At 40.7% G+C, this 26,651-nt stretch overlaps 1 protein-coding gene across 6 annotated transcripts in view; it reads left to right on the plus strand.

Moving 5' to 3' along the window:
- LOC103094333 (zinc finger protein 850-like) overlaps nucleotides 1-26,651 on the plus strand; it is a 293,282-nt gene that overhangs the window by 10,183 nt on the left and 256,448 nt on the right. The window contains exons 3-5 of one of the 6 annotated variants that reach the window (XM_016430262.2): nucleotides 504-630; nucleotides 2,826-2,915; nucleotides 6,685-12,058. The exons of 4 other annotated variants lie outside the window; for them this stretch is intronic. In XM_016430262.2, coding sequence (XP_016285748.2) covers nucleotides 504-630; nucleotides 2,826-2,915; nucleotides 6,685-7,790 — 1,323 coding nt within the window. In that variant the 3' untranslated portion in view covers nucleotides 7,791-12,058. Of the gene's footprint in view, nucleotides 1-503; nucleotides 631-2,825; nucleotides 2,916-6,684; nucleotides 12,059-26,651 lie in introns of those variants that run through there. One more of the 6 variants, XM_056825064.1, reaches the window with a different exon arrangement.

The following is a 26,651-nucleotide window of genomic DNA, read 5'->3' on the forward strand; positions in this document are numbered from 1 at the left end:
TAAGGTTTACATTACAAAGTATAGAAAGAGTGAAGTAAAATCAGACAGAGAATACGGTGCCTTCCACAGTGTCAGGAGTAAAGACTGATCTGGGGGCTCATTACCAGATTGATGAACATTTATGAGTAAAGAGAGAGAGTTTGAGAGAGGCTCAGGCTCTGGCACGGTGAGGACTCACACTGAAGCTGGCTGCCCCGGGACACAGAACAGGGCCACAGAAATGTGACTGACTCCTACATCCCATCACTGGGGCCCTTGGGATCCAAGCTGCCCTGGAGGTCCCCTAGAGATTTGCCTTCACACATCAGAAGCTCCTCAGCTTCCTTCAGGAGCATCCTGAGCTCTTACAGACTCAGCTTCTACTGCTGATTCTGACACTGACAATGGGCGGGACTTTGGGCCCCTCCCTTCTGTGGATCAGTTTCCTCCTGTAACTGACCAGAGGTGGGCTCTTTATTCTGATGTAGATTTCAGCCCTCTGTGCTCTGCTTGGGCCCCTCTAGGAGGTGGTGACGTTCCAGGATGTGGCTGTGGACTTCACGCGGGAGGAATGGCGCCTCTTGTCCCCTCCCCAGAAGGAGCTGTACAAGGAGGTGATGCTGGAGAATGCCCGGAACCTGCTCTCTGTGGGTAAGGAGCCTCTCCCTGCTGCCTCAGTTTGCCATCCAAGGGAATGTCGCCCTTAGCAGCAGGCAGGGTTGGGAGCAGTTTTAAGTCACGAGGAAAGGACGAGGGCTGGTATGGCGAGTCCCCGAGTCAGGGCTCTCCTCCTGCCTGGTTCTCTGTAAAAGGGCTTTGCATTATGTAATGGGACCTTGGAGATTCCCTTTGGTGCTCCTGAAGTCTGAGATCAAATGTGTGATGGAAAATCTCAGACATGGAGGTGATCTCAGAGCTGATTCTGTCTTGCCTTGCCCTGCCCTGGCCTGGTATTGAGTGTCCCAAACCAATCTGGGCAAACAGTTCAGGAGGGTTTTCTTCCTACCTTCTATCCCTTTATGGTAGATCTACTATTGGGAATCTTTTTCTCTTTAACCAGCAGAAACTTGTAGCTCACAGCTCTTAGGTGTCCCCAGGAGATCAGGCTTGCCTTTAGTCTTCCCTCCTACTGCCCTAAGCCTCCAGCAGAGCCAGTGAGGAAGGGAGGGAAGGGATGCAGCACTCATCACACCCTGCTCTTGGCCCAGAGTTCTGCTGAGGGTTTTCTTTGTAATGTTATGACACTTCGTCCTTACCTTCATCTTCCTAATTCAGTGACACAATTACCCCCATTTTACAGATGAGGAAATGGATTCAATTAAGTGACTTGTTCTGAGGCATCCACATGGGAGCTATATGTGGTGAAGTATCAGTTGACCTTCCTGCCTCTAATCTCAGGTCCCTGCCCCCTTTCCTTTCTAGCTGCCTCTCATTTCCAGATGATGGATTACTATGAACTGAGTCCAACTTTCTCTTAAGAAAGTGCCCCGGAACCTAATGTTCTGCTTCCAGATTGATTCTACAACTTTCTTCCGCCTTCCCCTTCCCCTCCCCACACTAAGTGTGGAGACTCTCCTCCAGGAGTCCCAGTAAGCCTCCTGGAGGCCCTGCTTGCCCTCCTCTGTGATTGTCAGGATGAGTGGACTGGATAAAAAATGGCATTGGGCCTAACAAGGATTGTTGAGTTCCCTCAGGAGAAGAGACAGAGACTCCCTGAGAGAAGAGTCCATGAAGCTCAGAGTGTAAAGGATAATTTTAGCATTGTGACCTAAACTATATTAATTATTGGTCGCCATGGAAATCCCAAATAAAAAAATACCAAAGTCACTTGGAAATTTATGGTGATTTAATTAATATAGTGGAAAGAAATTAAGAAGAAGGGAGAAGGAAATGGTGGAGGATTTCTCCCTCCTGGCTTGAGCCAGGGGGAAGATTAGAGGCTTTAGGAAGGTAAGGTTTTTGAGAGGAAAAGGGGAAGGAATCAATCTGAACTCCAAACGGCTCAGCCAAGATGCCTGAACCTGAATTAGCTCAAGGGCAAACTCATGACCAAAACCCAGACAAATAGTTGCCACCATGCCAAGATGTTAGAACGCTTAGCAAGCTGCCAGCCAGAGCCACCTCTCCAGGGAAAGGGAGTGAAGGGAGGAAGTGATGTGCCCTATATAGATGGTTTTACGTCATTTTCCTGCATCTCATCTGTACCAATGTTAGCTTCGCTTGACTTAGGACAGCCCAGGGGTCCGTCAGCTGCTTCTGCACATGTCTGCTGAAGGCCATCTTCTTAGATACTTAACCATTGTGTACGATGCAGACGTTCCTGACCTTGTTAAACTAAGTAGGGTGGAGCAATGTAGAGTTCCCAAGACCTGATTCTGTTTGACCAAATATCTCCATTGTTACTAATCAGGAAATAGCTAAATAAGATCTTCTAAGGTATGGTGAGAGTAGGGTCGAGTAGTTTTAAAATTCACAAGAGAGGTGTCAGGGAGGGAAGAACAGGCAGGGTGATGGGACAAAAGGCTAATCCCTCAAGGTCCCTGTGTCTGGGGCTTCAGATTGACCTAGAACACTGACCTTTGGACCCAGTGTGGGAGTTTAGGAGTTTCTGCCAAAATGAACCAGAACTGGATGGGGGAGATGGGGCTGTTGCTCCTTTGAGGTCTCCAAGAAGGGTAACATCCTACCCTCAGCTCCGGCTTTACAGATACTGAGAGGTGAGAGCAGACTCCTCTGGGAACCCCATGGAGAGAATGTCTGAGTGGAGTCACTGGACTCCCCCACCTTTCCCTAAGAGAACTCAGTGATGATCTTCTCTCCATCTTCCTCCCTGCTTCCATGCCCAGGGCTTTCAGCTCCCCCAGAAGACATGATCTTGGAGCAGAGAGAAGCCCCATGGATGCTGGAGCAAGAAGGCCTGAGGTGCTATTGCCCAGGTGAGGGAGGGGGGAAGAAGTGTGGGAGAGTCGGGGTAACTAGAGGCTTCTGGTTGCTCTGATGAAACAATGGCTATATTTGGGGGCAGGAAAAAGTCACAACCCCAGAGCCTCAGTTTCCCTATCTGTAACATGAGGCTGTTGGACTCCATTTCCTATCTGCTCCCTTTAGGGGATCAGTCTGTGACCCTCTAAGAAGTCAGTGTTTGGAACTGAAGGGTCTGGAAGTCTATTACAGGTGCTAGACAGGCTGAGCTTATCCCCTCAGAGCTCTTTAGTATCCAGAAATATGTATGAGGGTTTGCTCTGTGCCAGGACCTCAGATGTTATGAGAGACATAAAGGGCTTCAGTGGATATACTCTGCCCTCATGGAGCTCACCCTCTGCTGGAGCAGACAGCATGCCAATAGTTCTGTAAAATCCCTCTAGATCCCAGTTCTAGGGCAGCCAATCAAGAGAGGGAAGGCTCTGAAGGGAAGGAGCACTAGAGGGGTCTAATGCGGGGAGGTGGTCTGGGGCTTCAGGAGAGCCAGACTGAGAAATTTGGGGGAAAGGATAGCAGAGAAAACAAGAGAAAGGCATCAATACAACTCACTGCAAATGACCATCTCTAGTATTTTAGCACTGAACCAGAAGACAGATTTTGGACAGTATCTCATGGAGAGGAAGAGATCAAGTAAGAGTGTTTGGAGCATTGGGGAGAAATGGTTTATGGGTTCCCAGAGGAAGAGAGTCATTAACTCATTAGTGTGGGAATGGCTGAAGATGAAAGAACAATGGGGGCCCTACAGGAAGGAATAGACAGGCATGGATGAGGAGTGGGAAGGACTTCTTTGCCCATGGAAAGAGATTTTCCTTATTTAGGAGAAGAACGACTTTTCCTCTGATTCTGAGATCAGAGAGGGAAAGGAGGCAATTTAGCTGGATGAGATAGGGAGGATAAGAACTTTGCAGAAAGGTTCAGCTTTTGTTCAGTTAAATATGAGGCCAAGTTCTGAGCTCAGAAGGTGAGGTAGGGGTCAGAAGAAGCCATAAGAGAGCTGGAGACCAGAGAAATATTTGAAAGGCTGCTGTGCTAGATGGCAAAGGGAATCCATTAGGGGAATATTACAGGATTGCCTTGCCATGGTGAGGGCCATGCTAAGGTCAGAGCCTCAATGTAGGATGGAGCCAGGCAGCTGGTTCCCTGATTTTCTTCTCTTCATTGACCTGCAGCCCATGAGCGGGAGTGCAGACTGCTACCTTCCTTAGAATCCATCCAAGGCTAAGCTTTCCCTAATCATCAGCCTAGGCCCTTTCCTGATTTCTGGGGCTCAGTCTTTGCCCTGTTCTTGGACAATTAGGTGACCACAGCACCTCACTTTAAGAAGATGAGAGCCCAGAGAGAGAAGCCTCTGGGATCTTCAGGATTGGGTCTGCTCTAGTTCAAATAGAGTTACTGTCGACTGTTGAGAAATAAGGACGAGAGAGAAACACAGATGAGGCCAGAGCATGCGTTTAGCTTCTAGAAGGGAGACCAGAATGCAAGGATCCTGGTAGAAGTTGGGCCTGATATAATCACTGGGCCCAGTCAGTAAACATGTATTAAACAATAAATGTGGTCTTTGAACATGTTTAACCCCTAAGCATACAAATGTAAAGGTTAAATTCACGTGGGGAAAATGATTATACAAAATTATGTGGTTACTAGTAGTTATATCTTGAGTCAGAACCTTTACAAATATTTACAAATGGAGAGGAAACAATAAAGAAGAGAAATATGAGAGAGGTTAGAAAAAATATGTTTACTAGTCCTCAGCCAGGAGGGCCAGTGGTGAATAACCACCACAGCCTCCTCCAAGATGGAATTTAATTTCTCGAGAAGTTAGGAAAGGGGTCAGATTTTTAGTCACCCAATGAAGTAATCCAAGAGTCAGTTTTAGTAGACACTGAGCTTTGAGCCCATAATTCAAGCTGTAGTCTTTAGCGAATCTCCCTTGAAGACTATCCAAGACTATCTCCAGAAGACTATCTTCTCCAAAACAATCTCTTCCAAGACAATCTCCTCCAATGGTGTTCAGTTTGGGGCTTGCTTTTATAGTGACTTCTTGTCTCTTCCTCGCTTCATAAGGACTAATCACAGTTTCCAAAGTGTCTAGCACTCTCCAAGGGGCAGTGTCTCTGGGATTGAATTCTTACCTTCTGAAGGTTAAGTTCTCATGAAAAATATTAATATATTACTGGTTGATTGAATCAAAAAGATTCACAGTTTCCTGATTCATTGAATTTCTGAGATTATGAATCCCGTAAATACCTTGCTAGCTTCTCACCTAGTACTCAATGGGGTGTTTAATCTTTTGTTGGTTCAATTTAAAAGTAGACAGGGGGGTTAATCCTGTCTTCAGTCTAGGTTGGTACTAAGTATAGGTACTTAAGTTAGTGTTAACTCAGGATTGATAATAGAGTAAAGAATTCCGTTTCACACAAAGAAAGGGAAACACCAGTCTGGGCTTTTGTGGAGCTCACAATCTTGAACCGAGACATGGAGGTGGTTTAGAAAGAAGCAAAATATCTTGCATCTCACCCTGAGACAATCCAGGTAGAAAAGAGTGTTGGGGAAAGGAAATGAATTTAATTCAGCAGGGAAATCAGGAACTAGCAGATTAAAGAGAATGACATTGTAAGGAGAAAAGTAATCAAAGGAAAACAATCCAAATTCTAATGATGAAAATAAACATCACCATTTTCATATGGCCCCTAGTATGTCCTACACTTTATAAATATTTTCTCATTTGATTGTCATAGGAAACCGAGGAGTCACTTGATAATATTATGTCCATGTTATAATTGAGGAGCCTGAGACCAAAAGAGCTTCTTTGATATGCCCACCTTTAAAAGTCTTAGCAAGTTTCTGAGATACAGGGAGAATGCATCACCACTTGTATTGTGATTTTTAAGAATATGAAAATGCCAGCATCTGTATAAAGTGGGAAATAAGAAGAGAACTGTACAAGCTTTCCTGCTCATTTCCTTACAAAAGATTCATGTACTCATCTTACTGTATGAGACATTTTTAAACATGGGAAATGCCATGTTTTTGTTTAAATTGAATTAATAGGAGGATTTTGAGTGAATAGAGGTATCTGAAGAAAAGTAATGGGTGCTTTCAAAGAGTAGGGAACAACAACATCTCTTAGGCCATGGATAAATGCAAAAAAAGTATTATATTTCCTCATCTGATCTCAGATACTGGACTAAAAATTAAGATTGAAGGCAATCCTGAAGTGAATTACTTAATGCTTACAGAGACACTAGATGATAAAATAATAGGAACATTTAGTCTACATGCATACAGTGGTGCCATACTATTAAGAGAGAATTAAATATATAAACAGTGACAATGAAAGCTAAAAGATTGACAATGAATTGTCTAGTATTGTAGAAAGTACGGCCAGTTGCAAAATTTGGGCTCGGCTGCCAAGATTTTGAATTAAGTCACTTATTCAGCCTTTCTGACATCATGGTCTAAGTTAGGAATTTAATAAAGCTAGCCTGTCCAAAATCCCACACTTGTTATGAAGATCCAATGAGATCACATGGGAGTCTCTTTGTTATTTCAGTTGCTTTTTAGTTTTGAGGTAATGGCATTTTTCAAAGGACGTTTAAGTTAGAAGACTTTTCTTCTTACTTCAGAAGATATAGATCAGTTTTTGTTCTGATGATGGAAGAAAGGAGATCACTTTATAGGTGTATATGTCACTACATATGTTTGTTTTACTGTTTCTTTTAGGAGAGATCAGATTTGAAATGAAGGTGAATTCAAGAGAAGTGAGCCTTCCTTTGGAAGAAATGGACCTACAAAGATTCATGAGTGATGGTCTTGGTACCTTTGCTTACAGGAAATTCTGTGTTGCACCTCAAAATTCATCTCATAAAGAACATCAAAGAATATACACTGAGGAAAAATCTACTGAAAATAATCAATGCAGAGAGACTTTTATGCACAGGGCCACTCTCTTTGGACATCAGAGGATCCACACTGGGGAGAAAACTTATGAATGCAAGCAATGTGGAAAGACATTCAATCATAGGTCCAATCTTTCTGTACATAAGAGGATCCACACTGGGGTGAAACCTTATGAATGCAAGCAATGTGGAAAGACATTCAGTCATAGCTCCAGTCTTGCTGTACATTGGAGGAAGCATACTGGGGAGAAATCTTATGTATGCAAGCAATATGTGAAGAGATGTAGTCAGAGCTCTAGTCTTGCTCATCATCAGAGTATAAACACAGGGGAGAAACCTTATGAATGCAAGCAATGTGGAAAGACATTCGGTCGGAGCTGTGATCTTGCTGTACATCAGAGAGTCCACACTGAGAAACCTTCAAAATGCAAACAATATGAAAAGACATTCAGTCAGAGGTGTGCTTTTGCTGTGCATCAGAGAGTCCACACTGGGGAGAAACCTTATGAATGCAAGCAATGTGGAAAGACATTCATTCGGAAGTATGATCTTGCTGTACATCAGAGAGTCCACACTGGGGAGAAACCTTATGAATGCAATCAGTGTGGAAAGACATTCCGTTGGAGCTCAGGTCTTGCTTATCATCAGAGGCTTCACACTGGGGAGAAACCGTATGAATGCAAGCAATGTGGGAAGACATTCAGTCGGAGCTCTGGTCTTGCTTATCATCAGAGGCTGCACACTGGGGAGAAACCTTATGAATGCAAGCAATGTGGAAAGACATTCAGTTGGAGCTGTGATCTTACTGTACATCAGAGGCTGCATACTGGGGAGAAACCTTATGAATGCAATCAATGTGGAAAGAAATTGACTCAGAGGTCTGCTCTAGTTTATCATCAAAGGATGCATACTGGGGAGCAATTTTATTAATGCAATCAATGTGGAAAGACATTCAGACAGACCTTTCATCTTTGCATTTGTGGAATATATTTACTCTCTCATATTTTAGGATACCTAGTGTGAGTCTAAACTTGAATCAGGCAAGGATTGTGTGATGGAAATCATTGAGTTAGGATAGAGTGGCAGCACTAGTGATATCATGAGGTGATTGCAGGGTGATGACTTCTGCATAGCCACATGGACTGTCCCCCTGGTGGCTGAGTCAAAATAGAAAGCCATAGTTGACTCCTGAGATGAGATTTGTGGGTTAGTGGGCTGAGAAAAGGTTTGATCAACTGAGGCAAGAGCAGATATCCAAGCTCTTTTCTTTCAGCTGTTTTAATGGCTAAACGTCCCTGTGAGCATGACTAGGGCACCTTAATGGTGGCCACAGGATTACAAGCTAAATGGAGTAATGAGGAAAGTATATCTTTCCTATTTTTCCATTCCTCCACTACCTTAGATTAAATGAAGTTAGTTTTGAGCCCATCTCATAATATTTCCTCTTATACTATACACTACAGCAACCAGGCATTCAATATATTGAGCTCTCACCTTGCTCAGAATCAGACAATTCAGTATCTTATGTCATAAGCTCTTGTAAGATTAGGGTAAAGATATAAAAGACTAAAATATTTAACTTTAAAAAATTAAAATATATTAAAATGTCACCAAAATCAATATATCTGAATTTAAAAGTAGTTTTTATGATAGTTCTATTTACAAAACATGTGAGAAGAGTTGTAGAGTAAGGGCAGAGTAAGAAATCTAGCTTAACAAGCTCCAGCCCTGTCTTTACTCAGATAGGGCTAATTAGTCCTCAACTGGAGGGCCTTCATCCTTCAACCAAGGGCTTGTGTTGAACAAAAGAAAGACTCTATCCATGAAGCCTTTTCTAAGTTGGAGGCCTCTCCAGAGGCTAGTCTTGCCAGAAAACCAGGAAAAGCAGTTAACCTTTTCACATATCTACTCTGTATACCGAAGGGAATGTCCAAGAGCTGCCTCAACAATGCCACTCTCAGTTCCACAAAGCAGATCCTTTCACCGGCGTCCAACTTCAACTCCAAACTCCAAAGCATTATTCCTCATAGAAATCTGCAATTGCATTTAATGACACTTCTTTGAGTTTCTTCCTGTGTATTCCTTCTACTTTATGTGGTCCAGTTGTAGCTTTAGCTTTGCTTAGGACTGCACAGAAGACAGTCATTTCTGATTCATCACCCACTTTAGTGCATGTGGGTCACAGATTTCCCCCACATAATGATAAAAAGGGGTGTATGCACTTCTGTAATTAAGCCTAAAAATAAGCAAGTGATAGCTAGTCCCATCTTCACAAGCCCCCCCCCCCCCCCCCCCCCGTGAACATTTGGGAGACTAGTATGAACCTTAAAATTCTCAGATCCTACTTTATAAGGTTAGGATTGTGAACCTTAAAAATTCCCAGACCCTACTTCATAAAGTTGGGTTAAGACCATTCCCCATTTTAAACAATGAAGGAACTTAGATCAGGAATGTGAGACCTCTACTTAGGTCAGGAATGTGAAGACCTCTACTCCTCCCCTACTTAAGTCTGCTTTAGGGGAAGAAACTCCTTGCTGAAGAATGAAAAGTACTTAAACCCATACTTATAATAAGGCAAATAGTTCTTAAGCTGTGCCTATTTTTAGAACTAGTAAAGAAGTGTGCTAAGTACCTATAAAGGTCAGGCAACTTGTGAACTTGCAAAAGGCAAAGAGGTTTTTTCACATGTGACTTTAATAAAAAATTTAAGTCTTCTTAGGTGTGAACTAAGAATGGTCTGTCCTTTGAAAAACGTCTACTGTGATTGGTAGATGTAAGAATTTAAGGGAGGTGACATAGGAGAAAATTCCCTTTAAATAGGAGCTCAGGTAGAGCTGAAGGGACATTCAGATTCATTCAGATTCAGGATTGAGCTGGTGGAGTCAGCTGAGATGGAGCTGGCCTGGTGTCACTAGAATCCTTGTTTGGACAGATCCTGTGATGAGTGATTAAGGACTGACTGATCTTTCTCTTAGGGCTTAGGCCTGGGTTGGCCAGGGCTGCCCTGGGCCGGCCTATCCTTTTCTCATTATTTCCTTTTTCTCTCTTTCTTAATTCTTCATTTGTATGAATTAAAATCTCTATAAAGCCCAGCTGACATGGGTACATTTAATATTTGGTAATTTTCCCCTGGCAACCACCTTATATTTGATTTAAAACAAGACACTGTCTTGAACCATATTTACGCGGTCACAATTTACTCATCCACTCTTTTATCTACTGCAATTTAAGTCTTCCACTATTTTAATCACTACAGTTTATGACTCCAACTATTTTAATTATTACAGTTTATGGCCTTAACTATTTTAACTATTACACTAGTCTCCCTAGTTGAGTAACATAATCAGCTTATACCTCTAAAAAACGTCTAACTACAAGTGTATGCAATATTGCACCTTCTAAAAGGAAACAAATAGTTAGAGATAAGAGGAAAATAGGGGAGAGAGTAATATTTTCAATGTGCTTAGGAGAAATAGAACACAAACCAGCAGTTAAAATGAACCCTAAATATTTGACTTTGGAGAGACACCAGTGAAAGTTTGCCTTTGAGACTGTGACCTCTTCAGAATTTTAAAAGAAGAGATTTACTATCTTCTTGACATGCTGCGGTATTTGGTGAGGTCAAAGAGCAAATCATCCACTTATTTAATTGACTTATTGTTCTATATTTTATATTATCTGTGTTGGCTCAAAATTCGTGCACAGAGGGTAGGGCTTTCCACATACCCTTGTGGCAAATGACACAAGTTCCATGGGAACCTTTCAAGGTAAAGGCAAATGTATTCTTGGAATCCTCATGAAAAAAAAAAAAAGCTGAGCACAAGTCCATTACAGTAAAGTAAGTGGCGGTACTGGGAATAGAGGAAATTGTTGTTTGGGTTTGAAACCACAAGATGTCTTCTTATGCCATGATTATTTACAGCCTTTAAGTCTTGGACATATGAATTTTCAATCTGGACATATATATATATATATATTTTTTTTTTAATGGGTAAAATGGGTGTATGATATTCCAATTTTCATGAAAGTATTCCTTGCTCAATTAATGAATTTATTACTGGAGTTATTCCCTCAATTGCCTCTTTTGATTAAGGGTACTGAGGAATGGAAGAACCTAGCTCACCTCTTATCTTAATTTGAACAAGAACAGCTGGTTTAAGTAGGCCTATATTGGAAGAAATGTGGCCCAAAGAGACCCAGGTATATCAGCTGGTATTTCAAATATGAGAACCTCTCTTACCTCCTGTCTCTCTGAGAGAAATACAGGGAGCAAAGATTCCTCGGGTAATTCTAATGACATAGATCCATCTGGAATGCAAGGTATTCTGACTTTAAGTTTATGTAATAGATCTCTTCCCAGCAGATTTGTGGGGGATCCAGACATTAGTAGAAAAGAATATTGTAAAGATAAGGGTCCCATGGGTAATATTGGAGGAAAAAAATCTGGGAACTTTTTGATATGTTTCTGATATACCTACTGTGAATCTTAAAATTCCTCAGACTCTACTTCAGAAGATTTGATTAAGCTAATCCCCATTTTAAATAATAAAGGTGCTTTGTCATGAATGTGGGGAATTTTAATATTACTCCACCCATACTTAGGCATACTTTAGGGGAAGATAAAGTTGTAAAACTCCTTACTGAACAATGAAAAGCCCCAACCTATACTTAAAGTAAAACTAAACCTCTTAAGCTGGGTCTATTTTTAGATCTAATACAAAAGGGTGCTAAGTACCTATGAAGGTCAAATTAATCACTAAAAGGTCAAGCAACTTACAATGGTCCAGCTTAGCAAGAGGTGTGAATTACTCAGAAGTTTTAGTCTACCCCGAGAAAGTGATAACTAAAGAGAGGTGTAATTAAAAATGGCCAGCCCTGTGGAAAATGTCTACTGTGATTGGTAGATGTGAACAGTTAGGGGAGTTGACAGAAGAGAAAATTTTCTTTAAAAAGGAAGGAACTGGGGCTGGCTGAAGTTAGTTGAGCTTGATAGCTGAACTGGCTGGGCTCTCTCTGAACACTAGAGCTTGCTTGGGACAAAATCTTGTGGTGAGTGAATAATGATTGATTTAGTTTCTCTCTTAAAGATAAAGGCCTAGGCCCTAGGTTTTTCTTTTCCCCTACTATTTCCTATTCTCTTTCTCTTTTGATTCCCTTAATTCCTTCATTTGTATTAATTAAAATCTCCATAAAACCCAGCTGACTTGGGTATTTTATTATTTGGGAATTTTCCCTGGCAACCACTTATTTTTTATGTAACCCACATTTTCATGGTCACACTACTACATGTAGAGAGTTAATAGTTTCATTTTGCATCTGGTTTACACACCAGGAATGTTCTAAATGCCCCAGTATGTAAAAGGCAATCATAATGCAAGTTTTCCACTTTTAGGATTACATGGGGTTCATTACTGTGTGTTTGGGAATGCAAATTTTACTCCACATTGAGGAATCCTACAATTCCCTACTTGAAACAATTCCCTACCAGCTAGTGAGAATTCTACTTAAATGGGAAAACTCCTTGCGATGGGAAGATTTCTACTTATGACTGCTTTAGTGGGAAAAACTCCTTGCTATGGGAGGATTTCTACCCCACCCATACTTAAGACTGCTTTAGGGGAGAAAACTCCTTGCTATGGGAGGACTCCTACTCCACCCATACTTATAGACTACTTTAGGGGAGAAAACTCCTTGCTAAACAATAAAGCTACTTACATGGGACTATTCCCCATTTTAAGCAGTGAAACTACTTAAACCTAAAAGGGTGAAAACTTATTCAGAGGTTTTTTTTTTAGTCGACACAGCAGCATTTTTCTCTTTGTTCTGACTTACTAAAGAGATTAAATCTACTCAGCTGTGAATTCAAAATGGGCTGTCTTTTGGAAAACATCTATGGTGATTGGTAGATGTAAGGACTTAGGGGAGGTGACATAGGAGATTTTGCCCTTAAAAATAAGAGCTCAGAGAAGAAAGGGACTCATTTCCTTGAGGACTGATGCTTGAGGACTTTTTCCTTGGAGTGCTCATTCTGGGGATCTGATCCTTTGAGATAGACCTCTTTGAGGAGAAATGCTCTTGGAGGAAATCTCATTCTGAAGGAGAGCTCCTTGAGGAGCTCCTCTGAGGGTGCTCTGTCCCTCTGGAGGTCCCTGGCATCCTCCCCAGCCTCTAGGGAGACCCCAGCACCCCCTCCTCCTGTTTCCCCCAGGTTCAGCCTCCCCCGGGAGCCTCCGAGTCTCCCCAGGGTACTGCCTGCCTTGCCAGGAGCTCTGTTGGCCTTCCCAGACTTCCCTGCTCTGCCTGGGCCCCTCCCGTGGGGGTGTGGGGGGAGGGGAGAAGGGAGGGGGCAGAAGAGGAGGAGCATAGGGAGGGGCTCAGCTGCCCCCCAGACCCTCTTCTCTTCCCAGGCTCTCCCCTGAGGGCAGAGCAGGAAGGTCTGGTGGGCAGAGCTCCATTCAGGGCCCTAAAGGGGGGCAGGACCGTGAGGGGGGAGAAGAGGCCGGGAAAGCCAGGGGAGCTTCACAGGGGGACTCACTGGGGCTGCTTTGCTGCCTCCACAGGGAACCTGGAGTGCCCGGGATGGCCCTGCAGGTGGACAGACTCCCAGCCCAGGTAAGTGCTTTCAGGCCCCCCAGGGGAGCCTGTTGGAGGGACGGTCAGGGTCCCTCCTGTCTGTCAGGGACAGCCAGAATCCTAGAGGTGAGGAGCCCCCGAGAGGCCCCCTGTGACTGTTGTATCCACCCCAGATGGTGACACCCACCTCCCTGGCCCAGAGGGAGTCCCAGGAGTTGGGGGGATCCCAGGAAGGGCCTCACACAGAAATGGGGCCTTTTTGCCAGGAGAGGAGCTTCGAGGGCTCTCGAGCAGAGCCAGCAGCTGCCTCAGGCCTTCTCTGGGCAGTAGATTCCTCCCTGCTCTAGTCCTTCCCTGCTGGGACAGTCTGCAGGGAAAGGGGTGACTTCCTGACGTTCTGGGAGTTTTCTGTGCAAGTAGGGTTGGGGGTTCCTGAGGGAGACGTCCTGGGCTTGTCCCGAAGGCTCAGGGACAAAGAATGGGGCACAGACAGCCTGGAGGGCTTTGTGGTCGGTTAAAACCTGCTTTCAGCAATCTGTGTAACAACACTCTGGGGGTAATTCAGATTCAGATATTCAGATAAGTTCGGACAGTCAGTCACCTGGGCTTGAAGGATAAGTCACTCAGAGCTGAAGGGATGACAGATATTCTGACATTTGGGCATGTGGAGATTTGGGCACTGACTCAGAGGAGCGACTGGAATACAGACACCCAGACTTCATTTAGACTGTCATTGTTGGTGAGTGAAAGGCTGACTTAATGATCTGGCCTTACAGGAAAGGCCCAACTTCTTGACACTCTCTTCCCCTGACTGGGTATTAGAAATTCTAAACTGGTATAAGAAGAAGCCAGAGTTTTCTCTCTCTCTTTCCTTAATATCTTCCTTTCATTTTAAATATTGTAAATAAACATAAATTTCATTTACATTAGTAATTCATTTTGGGATTGAAGATAGATAGATAGATAGATAGATAGATAGATAGATAGATAGATATTCAGAGAAGAATCACAATTAATAACCTCAAATAATCCCATTCCAGAAAAAATAAATTGAACAAGTCATCAATTAAGCTTCCTAAGAAAAAATCCTTACTGTCAGATGGATTAACAAATGAATTCTATCAGATGTTTAAAGAGTAATTAATTCCAGTACTATATAAATTCTTTGGGGAAATAGACAGAGGAGTCCCATTAAACTATTTTTATGACACAAATGTAGTGCTGATACTGTAAAGGGTGTTACTCACCTTTAAAGTAACATGGGGTTCATTAGTATGGGGGGTAGGGACAATGGGTAGTAGGACATCAGGGTCTGGAATTCAAAGGTTGTATCCTCTGATTTCTGTGCCCCAGCCCCCCCCCACAAGCCTTCATTGTGTTTGGGAAGTTCCTTGGGCACCCCCCTGAAGGGCACCCCCCTAAGGGACATTAGAACCTCGAGAATTTTTTGGAGAAGCACCATTTTTTATGTATTGTTGTGGAGTCATTTGGTTTGAGTTATCATTTTCCCAATATCTATTCCTATAGTCATCATTCCTAAAGTTGTGGTTTCCTTTGTCATAATTATAGTTATTTCTATAATTATCACTTTTGTAGTTGTTATTAAACTGCCTATTCCTTCCTATAATCTTGAGAAAAGCTGTACACTCTACCTTTCTGTGGCCCTTCTCATAGAAGTGTCAGGTACTGGATTTCGGGAGAGGGACAAGTGTCATTGGTTCATTATCATGCCCACTTTCTATTTTAGCTACCTTATCTTTTAAACATCTCATTTCTTTCTTCATTTTTCTCTATGACATCATTATTTTCTTCCTCCTTTTCTTTGTTTCCCTTTAAAACATATATAGCTGTTTTTCACAATTCTTCAAGGTCCATCTCTGGCCATCTTGGACAATGTGTTCTAAAATAATCTCTAATTAATTTGCAAGAGTTATTAACAAAGATCCTTCTAACTTGTCTTAAGCTATTTTCTTTAGATAGGTCAAAATTCAGGTATCTACCCCCAAACTCGATTATTCTATCCATGAATCTGGAGGGTGTTTCTTCCTCATTTTCCTGAATTTTTTCAAGTTCCATCCAATTATCTGTACTGTCTGCACATTCCCTCATTGCTGTAAGGATGGCCTCTCTACAACAGTATAGTTGTAGATAATCCTCAAGGGTTGTTATAGTCCCATTCGGGATCCTGAGATGGCCAATGTGCTGCATTACATCCCTGGGTTTTGTTGACCTGAGCAATTATTTTATTTTTCTCACGTTCAGTTAAAAAAGCCTATAGCAAGTCTCAATGTCCTTGTAAGACGAATTATACTGAAAAAAAATGTGTCTGTCATCTTTTTTGTTACCAGAATGGGATCTTGTTCATATGTGGGGATATTTCATGTAAATTCATTTATTTCTTGGGGAGTAAATGGTATCTTGTGTCTTAAAGTCACCACATCCTCATTCCATCCTATTTCAGGTACTTCTCTTAGAGGAAACAGGCCTCTAGTTGAATTTTGTACCTATGGGTCAGTTCGACTAGGACAAGTTTCTCTAGGAGGACAGGATCTCCTTTGGGCTGGAATTTGGTTTTGTGTAGGAGAAGGAACATGAGAAACTGGGATTGCAGGGAAAGGGTTTTGGAGATTAAATTAAGCCAAACTTTGCAGACCATGAGAAAAGCACTCTGTTAGTTGAGCTATAGGTGTGATAATTAAAATGTTTGGGAGCAAAAGAATATATATATGTCAATTATGACAGCTGAAATATGTTTTCTACTGTGTATTGATTTTATATAAATATAAGATGGTCACCAGAGAATATATTCCCAATTTATGAATATGCCCAAGCCAACTGGGTTTTATAGAGAAATTTAATTTTAATACACTGATTAATCAATAGAAAAAGAGAGAAAGTAAGAAAGGAATAAGAATGAATAAATCAGTCAGTTAGTTTTATCACTCACCCAAGATCTCTCTAGGTAAGGCTTCTCATGCCAACCTCAGGCTCCACCTTCAAGAGAGCCTCCTTTCAAGATATGTTTCCAGAGAATTCTCCTCCTTCAGAGCCAGCCTTCTCTCCTGGTCTTCCCACAGAGCAACCTTCTCAGTCCTCCTTCAGAGCCACCTCGCTCAGAGCAAAACCTCCTCCTTCTCTCCTCAGCCCCCACTATCTTTAAGGACACCATCTAACTCCCCTCCCCATAGTTCTCACATCTACCAATCACTGTCAATGTCTCCCCTGTGCCAATGGTGGCTCTAGCTTAACCCAGGACCGCCCAGAGGTCTGTTTCCTTTGCACATGTCTGTTGTAGGTCATATTCTCAAATAATTAAATCTTGATCTATGCTACAGCCCTTCCTAAATCCTGTTAGACTGAGTAGGATGGAGATTGTAAGTTCCAAGACCTGGTTCTGTCATTCCAAGTATCTCTATTGTATCAATTCTAAAATCAATCATGACTCAAAGAACTTCCTGTTCTATGCTTAGGTCAAAGCCCTTTCCATTGTTTAGCAAAAGGTTTCTGTCCTAAAGTAGTCTTAAGTGGGGAGGAGAAGGATCCTCCCATGCCAAGGGGTTTCACATTCCAATAGAGTTCTTACTATCAGTAGGAAATTTTTTCCAAGTATGAAATTTCCCAATGGTGAAATTTCCAACATTCATAAGTCTAAGAAATTTTAAGGTTTACATAGGGAAGGTGTTTTCCATCTATTTCGGGGAAGGAAATTTCCTCATTCAAAGGTTCTTAAACAGGTCTGTTTCTGGTAGAGTGGATGTTTGCCAATTGGTCCTGTAATAAATGTTTTAAAATTTCTAATTGAGCTTGCATGTTCTTTATGTTCCTCTTGTATTTTATCCTCATTTAAAAAAATTTACATCTCTAAAAACAGTATTGAGGAGTACAAAAATGACATTACCTATTAATATAAAAAATTAGAGGTATGCTGTATTTTTCAGTGTCCCTAATTCTTCAACCACCACATAAATGTCGAAGAATGTAGTATTCATTTATATATCTATATCTATCTATCTATCTATCTATCTATCTATCTATCTATCTATCTATCTATATAATTATATATATAAATAATTATAAATATAATAAATAATTATATATAAATAATTATAATAATATATAAATTATATAAATAATTTAAAAGATAGATATGTACATATCTATCTATCTTGTAATTATTTTTCTAACAGTCTTCACAAAACACGTGGGGAACAGGACAAGGCCAAAACTTTCTACAGGTTTTTTCCACTCCTAATCTAGGCAGTTGTTCCCTGGAACAGGGGAAGGAGATTTAGAAACAGCTCTCCCAGCTAGGACGTTAGGGCCCTGTTGCTAAGATTTAAAACAGCTGTGTTCTATTTAATTTAAGGAGAGAGGGGGAAAAAGAGGGAAAAAAGAAAATTAAATCCAATTTTACTTACCTCTATAGTTGATCAAAATAAGCTATAAAAAAAGGCTACAGTAGAAAAATGTTTAGGATAGTTAAGAAAACTGAGGGAATTTCCTCACAACCAACATGGTTTGCCAAACTGTAAAGGGTGAAATTATGGTTGAGGCTGAAAAAAATCTAAATTTAAGTGGTCACCAAGGGAAATCTCAAATAATAAAATACCCAAGGCATGCTGCCAAATTTTATGCTGATTTAATTGACATAATAGAGAACATTTTAAGGAGGAAGGAAGGGGCTAGTATGGGGCAGGAAGATAGGAGATTTATAAAGTAAGGTTTTGAGTGCGGAAGAAAGAATGAGCTTGACCTCCAAGGAGGCTTAGCTAAGATGCCTGAACCTGAAATCAGCTCCAGGGTAAACTCACCACCCAACACTCCAAGATGTCAGAATACTTAGCATGCTGCCAGCCAGCATTGTCTCTCCAAGGAAAAAGAAAGAGGCAGAAACTGACAAGCTTGATATGGACTTTTTTACATCACTTTTCTGTGTCTCATCTGTACCAATGAGGACTTAGCTTGACTTAGGACAGCCCAGAAGTCTGTCCTTTCTTTGCATATGTCTCTTGAAGACCATATCCTCAGATAATTAAATTTTGAGTTTGATGCAGACCTTTCAAAATCTTGTTAAACTGAGTAAGGTGGAGAATGTGGAGTTTTCAAGACATGACTCTGTTTTTCCAAGTATATCCATTGTTACTGATCAGGAAATAGCTAAATCACATCTTCTAAAGAATGGTCTGATTAGGGTGGAATAGTTTTAAAATTCACAATACTAAAGCCAGGTAGAGCAAGAACAGAGAAAGAAAATTCTAGGCCAATTTAATTTTGGATATACATGCAAAATTTTAAATAAAATACTAGCATGGAGAAAATGGAAATATATCATAAGGATCATTCATTATGGCTAGATGGAATTCATATGATAAATCAATATTAGGAAAACTTTTGGCATAATTGAAACTTACAGAAATCACATGATCATCTTAAAAGATGCAGAAAAGGCCTCTGACTAAATGCAACAGCCATTCCTAATAAAACCCTAGAAAGCCTAAGAATAAATGAGCCATTTACTTAAATGCTAATTAGTGTCTACCTAAAGCCATCAGTAAATATCATCTTTAGTGGAATAAGGTAGAAGCCTTCCCAATAAGATCAGCGGTGAAGCAAAGATGCCTATTACAATGATTATGATTTAATACTGCACTAGAAATCCTAGTTTTAGTAATAAGAGAAGAAAAAGAAATTTAAGGAATTAACATAGGCAATAAAGAAACTAAACCATCACTTTTGCAGATAATATGATGGAATACTCAGATAGTTCTAGAGAATCAAGTAAAAAGTTAATTGAAATATTTAATAACTATAGCAAAGTTCTAGGATCCAAAATGAACCCAAGTAAACCATCAACATTTCTATATATCACCAACAGAGTCCATTTAAAATCACATTAGACAATATAAAACCCTTGGGAATCTACTTGCCAAGACAAAATCAGGACTTATAAAAAGCAATTATGGTTGGTTAAAGAAGAAATCATAGAAACAATTAATGATTTCATTAAAAAGAAATACAATGAAGAAACAGCATATCAAAATTTATGGGATACAGCAAAAACAGTATTGGGGAAAAATTATATCCCTGAGTGTCTATACTAACACAAAAAGAGAAAGAGGAGAGTAATAGATTGGGCATGCATCTAAAAAAAAACTATAAAAAGAACAAATTAGTTGCTAAAATTAGTTGACAAAAACCAAATTGGAAATCCTAAAAATCAAAGGAGACACTCAAAAAATTGAAAGTAAAAGAATTCTTGAATTAATAAATAAGATTTGGAACTGATATTTTGAAAATAATAAAGTATCGGTTAATCTAATTAATAAAGAGAAAGAAGAGAACTAAATTAACAGTATCAGGATGAAAAGATGGTCTCACCTCTAATGAATAGGAAATTAAGGTAATTATTAAGAAATATTTTGTCCAAGTATATGGCAATAATATGGCAATACAGGTCAAATGAGTGAGTATTTACAAAAACAAATTGTCTAAGTGAACAAAAGCAAAAATGAAATATTTACATAATCCCATCTCAGACAAAGAAATTGAAAAAGCCATCAAAGAACTCCCTAAGAAAAAATCCCCAGGGTCGATGGATACACAAGTGAATTCTACCAAACATTGAAGAACAACTAATCACAATATAATACAAATTATTCAACAAAGTAAACAAAGAAGGAATATTACCAAATTCTTTTTATGACACAAATATGGTATTGATTCCAAAGCCAGGCAAACCAAAAGCAGAGAAAAAACAAACAAATAAACTACATGCCAATCCCTTTAATGAATATAGATGTGTAATATTAAATAAAACACTAGCAAAATACTATAATAAATTATCAAAAAAATATTCACTATGACCAGTGGGATTTATACCATGAAAGTAAGGATGGTTTAATATTAAGAAAACCATTCATATCAATAATTAAATCAAAAGAAATCACATGATTATCTCAATAGATGCAGAAAAAGCCTTTGGCAAAATACAACAGCCTTTCCTATTGAAAATACTAAAAAGTATAGGAATAGAAGTGTCATTCCTCAAAATAATAAAGAGTATTTATTTAAATCCATCAGCAAGTATCATCTGCAATTGGGACATATTGGAAGTCTTCCCAAAAAGATCAGGAGTGAGGCAAGTATGCCCATTATCAGCTCTATTAATTAACATTGTACTAGAAACAGTAGTAGTAGCACTATTAGAGAAGAACAGTAGTGGTAGCAGTATTAGAGATTAATGCTAGTGGTAGCACTAATTGGAGAAGAAAAAAAATTGAAGGGATTAAAGCAGGCAATGGAGAAACTAAACCATCACTCTTTGCAGACGATATACATAAGAATCCTAGAAAATTAACTAAAATGTTAATTTTAGTGGAAATAGTGGAAATTTAGTGGAAATAATTAACAATTTTGGCAAAATGGCAGGGTACAAGATGAACCCACCTAACTCATCAGCATTTCTATATATTTCCAACAAAATTACAGAGCAGGAGTAATAAAGAGAATCTATGTAAAATCACTCTAGGCAAAATAAAATATGTAGGAATATATCTGCCAAGACAAATACAGGAATTATAGGAATACAACTACTAAACACTTTTCACAGAATTAAAACTAGATCTAACTAGTAAAAAAAAACATTAATTGCTCATGGGTAGGATAAGTTAATATAATAAAAATTACAATTCTACCCAAATTAATCTACTTAATTGGTGCCAAACCTCTCAAACTACCAAAAATAATTTTATGGAATTACAAAAAAATTATTGCAGTGTTCATCTGCAAGAACAAAAGATCAAGATTATCAAGGGAAATAATAAAAGAAATGTGAAGAATGGGGTCCTAGCAGTACCAGTTCTAAAACTATATTATAAATAAGTGGTCATCAAAACATTATGGCCGTACAAAAGATCAAGAATATCACGGGATGTAAAAGGGAGTCTTTATTACAATAGGCAACCACAGTATCCATTCTGTTACAATTGGCACCTTTAAGACGCACTGAATCTCACAATCCTTAGGAAGGCAGAGGAGTAGAAGACATGTTTAAACAAATTATCTTAGGAACTGTGGTTATTGCTGTGATTGCTTGTTTCTGGGTCTACAACATACTGCACAGCAGAATGACCCACATAATCGTTGCCTCATTGTTGATTATATAGGCACCATAACAATGTCTATATTGCAGTTACCTTTTCAAACTGAATTCATACTCTGGCAAATACTGGCTCAAGTTTATGTGATCCTTATGGCAGCTCTTCAAACTCTGAGCCAACTAGAGTAGGTATAGAGATTTGTGATTCCTCCAAAGGCAGAAAAGACATCAGCTATTGATAACAACCTAGAAACTGATAAAAACCTTATTTGAGGAATTGATTAAGGAGAAAGGGCTAGATCCAGTTATGGGCAAGGAGAATGGACAAGCAGATAGTGTACCTAAGGGAAATGAAGATGAAAATGACAACAAGCCTGACTATGAACCAGAGAAAATCTGTCTATTAAAGGAACTCACTAAACTATCAACAACTGGTGTACTGCAGTCTAAGGTTCACAGGAAATTCACCTCACAGGAACTTGAATCCATAAAAAGGCGTTTCCCAAATTTCGTGGAAAATCCTTTCAAATCACAAAAGGAACTGAAACAAGCTTTTAGGATTTGGGATCCTGATTTTGAGGATGTGGAGTTTCTCCTTTCAGAGTTATTTAGCCTCCATGAACAAAGGCAGTTCCTGGAGAAGACAAGATCAGATAGTGACCTAACTATCTGACTGACTATGGAGCAATGGGAAGATCTAGACTTTGCTAACCCTACTAGCATGTCCTACCTAAGTAAATGCAGGGAGGACTTGCTTCAGGCCATAAAACAATGCTGCTCAAAACCAAATGCATGGGCTAAGTTTGATAAGATCTTGCAGAACAAAGGGGAACATCCTGCCACATACATTGACCGACTGTCAGAAAGGGCAGAATCGATCTTAGGTCTAGAAACAAATAGTGAAGAATCTTCTAGTCATGTCCGTAGGCAGTTTCTAAGGGGATGCACACCTCATTTGAAAAATTTCTTCAAGCATTATTTTCCCAAGTATGATTTGGTCAGCCTAATTGAACTGTGTGAGACAGCAACTTACTTACATGATAGTAATTCAGAACAAAGTAAACAAGTACAAGACCTAAAAGACAAATTAGAAATGACAGAGAAAAATCTTAAGGTAAAGGAGAGAGAAGAAATCAAGGAATTAAACACTGTTAAGACTTACACAAGATCTTTGTAATTAGACCTAGTTACAAAGCAAAGCAAGTGCAGAGAGAGACTAGGGAATGTTTCTTTTGCCACAAGAAAGGACACTTGATTAAAAATTGCTTTTTAACGAAGAAACAGGAAATTAATTATAAGAACACACAAAATTCACAATCTAGATACGAGACATCCACTTGTTGTTCTCATTGCACGTTAAAATGCTATAAGCAAGCAAATGATTTGCAAGAGATGCAACATGCAGTTAACTCTGGAGCTAAACCCAAGAACTCAGATATGGTTAGGACAGAGTTATGAAGCCAGGCCTTTAAGGTATATAGTGTGACATATGGAGATAGAAGAGAGAGTGAAAAGGAAGCTGCAGGTAAACTTAGGAAAAAGAAGAGAAACAGTGGAAATTCAGTGCAAGAAAGTGAATCTGTGAGTGATAGTACATGCAATAAAGTGAGAGGAAGGCAGAAACAAGTTAGAGAAACAGAGGTAGAAATAAAAGCAATAACTTCACAAATTGCAGATGAGATAAGAGACTTACAGAAAAGCTGCATAGTAACCAAAAAGGAAAAGAGTGTCAATGAAATAATCATTTTTAGAGAAATTTCTTCAGTGTAGAGTGGGTAATGGGATTGAATTGTGCAAAAGAAAAGGACAAAGTCACAAGAAACCCAAGCAGGACTTAGTGACAGATACAGAGGCACATAATTTCAATTCCCTAAAGGTTACTGTTGATAAAGATGACGATGCTTCATAACCATTCACAGATGACATCCCACCAAACTTAGTTAATTCTGAAAATAGCTACATGGCAAAGAGACCCTTGGAAAGAACATTTAATTTGAATCCAGAAGTTGAAACCTTCCATCCAGCAATGAGTGATTTAGATAAGACAAAATCAACTGAAAATGGAGCTGAAATTACTTTTGAAACCAATAATCCTATTCAAAGTAATGGAGGTGACTTAGCAGTTAAATTTGAAAAGGGGGATGGAATGGCAGTCTTAGTAACTGGAAAAAACACCCAAGGATTCAGTCGAAGCCAACATTCTAAGTGGCAAAGGGGAATCTGGCCAAAGCAACAGCTATGATTTAAATTCATGTTCCAATGTAGTAGAGAATACAACCTCAAATGAAGACTTCATAGGGAATGAATTAAATCTAAAAGAATTAAAGGATCCACATATACACCTGGCAGAGGGTAGCGAAGGATTGAGCAGTGATTTGGTGGCAATAAGCACACTAGCTACTCACAGGCCAGAACTATATGTATGGATTACAGTGGGAAAGAACAACTACCAGGCTCTCTTAGATACATACCAGTGCTTCGAAATCTGTCCTAAAGACATGTCCAGGGGATACCGACATAGGGGGTTTCTGTAGCTGGAGCAACGGGACAAATCCAAAAGGTCCCTGAGCTCAAGAGCACTATGGTGAAACTGGATCCTCTCTCCATAGATCATACCTTCTTGTTCATTCCCTCATGTCAAGAAAACCTTTTAGGGTGAGATTTTTTGTGTAAGATTCAAACAACTTTACAGTGTGAAAAATCTGGGAAAATTTATTTGCATTTACCCATGAATTCACTGAAGCACTTAGTTAGTTAGTTAGTGGTAGTCTCTCGGTGACCGAGAATGACTCTTGTCTTTGTGCAGTTTCACCTACGGTGTACCCTCATGTGGCTTTGGAGTCCAAAGGCTGAGGCACACAGTTTGTGGCACGTGGGGCCTGGGACGCCCGTTGTTATGGGAGGTGCGGTTGTGGCCTGGTGTCGGCGTTCACGCGCAGCGGCAAGACGTCGACTTCGCTCATCTTCAAAGATGGCGGCGGCATGGTGAATGTGGGCTCGCCAGCTGCTTCTGTCAGAGGCAGCGAGTTCTAGTTGCTTTGGTGTCATGCCAGCCCACCTCAAGTTGGACTTTAGCTGATCCTTGAATCTTTCCTTTGGTCGGCCTTGTTTCCTGAGTCCAGCTGACAGTTCACCCTAGAATACCTGTCTTGGTATTCGCTGTGGGTCCATGCGGATGGCATGTCCAGACCATCGTAGCTGGGTTTGGAGGACTTCGATGCTGGTGGAGTTGGCTCTGTCGAGGACTTCCTGGTTGGTGATTCGGTCCTGCCATCGGATCCTCATGATTGACCAGAGGGAGTGTTGGTGGAATTGCTCCAGCTGCTTCATGTGCTTCCGGTACAGTGTCCATGTCTCACACCGTACAGGAGCGAGCTGAGGACCCTGCATTGTACACTTTGAGCTTCGTCACAGTGCTTACACCGCTGTGTTGGAGGACTTTGCAGCACAGCCGCCCGAGTGCCTGGCTGGCCTTTTGGATCCTGGCATTGATCTCGTGGTCTAGGGACCCGTCGTTGGCGATGGTGCTGCCCAGGTACTTGAAAGTGTTGACGTTAGAAAGCTGCGTGCCGTTGATTGTAATGCACGGCTGGTTCGTTGGCCTCCCTGGTGCGGGTTGGAACAGCACCTCTGTTTTGCTGAGGCTGATAGTCAGGCCAAACAGTTTTGTTGAGGAGGAGAACCTGTCCACAATGGTTTGGAGATGATTTTCTTGGTGGGCCATGAGAGCACAGCTATCTGCAAAGAGAGCTTCCAGGATGAGTCTCTCTGTTGTCTTTGTTTTTGCAGTCAGGCATAGAAGGTCGAATAGTGAGCCATCCAGTGGGTATTTGATGTAGACGCCCAGGTCTAGATCCATCGCAGCATGTCGTAATACTTGGGTGAAAAATAGGTTGAATAGTACCGGAGCGAGGACACAGCCTTATTTCACGCCATTGGAGATGTTGAAGCGATTGGAAGTCTCTCCACCAGATAGGACTTCCCCTGTCATGTTGACATGAAAGAGCTGGATCAGTTTGATGAATTTTGCTGGGCAACCGAGCTTGCTGAGGATCACCCACAATGAGTCCCTGTTCACTGTGTTGAATGCCTTTGGTTGGGATCCCGTCTTTACAGGGTGCCTTGCCTGCACTCATTTGTTTGATGGCTTTTTGGATTTCCTCTATTGAAGGAGTGACGTCAAGTTGTTCAATGGTGCGGTTTTGGGGGATCTGGTCCAGGGCACTTTGGTCGACTGAAGAGGGTAGGTTGAGAAGCTGACTGAAGTGTTCTTTCCACCTGTTGCTGATGCCTTTTTTATCTTTTATGAGAGTGTCACCGTCAGAGGATAGCAACAGAGTGGTGGTGGGTTTTAATGGCCCATAGACAGTCTTGAGGGCACTGAAAAATTGTACTTTTTCGTATCAGCAAAACACTGGATTTCTTCTGCCTTTTTTTCCCACCATCGGTCTTGCATCTTCCTGATCTCACACTGCACCGTGGCTTGGAGAGACTTGAATCTGTCCTTATTAGGAGCAGAATTTGGGTTATTTTGCCACTCCATAAAGGCTTTGTTCTTCTTGCTCAACAGGTCTTCAATAGCAGTGTTGTTCTCGTTGAACCAGTCCTGGTGGTTGCGTTGCTTGGGGCCTAGAACTGCCTTTGATGCTTCCTTCACTGAGTTTCTGAACTGGTTCCATTTCTCGGTTGGGCTTCCAGTGAGTGGTCCCTTGGCAGACAGCTTGTCAACCAGGAAGAATTGGAATGTTTGCAAATAAGATGGATCTCTAAGATGACTCTCTGTAAAATGTGTGAACTGTGTGGGCGCATTTTGGATGGCGAGGCGCAATGCGCATTTGAATGGACTTCTCCATTAGTGGCAATGCAATGTCACTGAGCAATCTGCAGGGATCTAGGAGAAAAAACACTACCCACAAGCAGAGGACAAACAGTGGGAGTAAAAACATTGAAGAAAAGCAACTGCTTGACTACAGGGGTTAAGGGGTCATGTCCAAGGAGAGACTAAATGAACACTCTAATGTAAATACCAACAACATGGCAATGGGTTCGAATCAAGGACTCGTGATACCCAGTGGAACCGTGTGTTGGCTATGGGAGAGGTGGGGCGGGGGGAGGAAAAG

This window comes from Monodelphis domestica, chromosome 1, assembly GCF_027887165.1.
Source record: "Monodelphis domestica isolate mMonDom1 chromosome 1, mMonDom1.pri, whole genome shotgun sequence".
In the NCBI taxonomy this organism is placed as follows: domain Eukaryota; kingdom Metazoa; phylum Chordata; class Mammalia; order Didelphimorphia; family Didelphidae; genus Monodelphis; species Monodelphis domestica.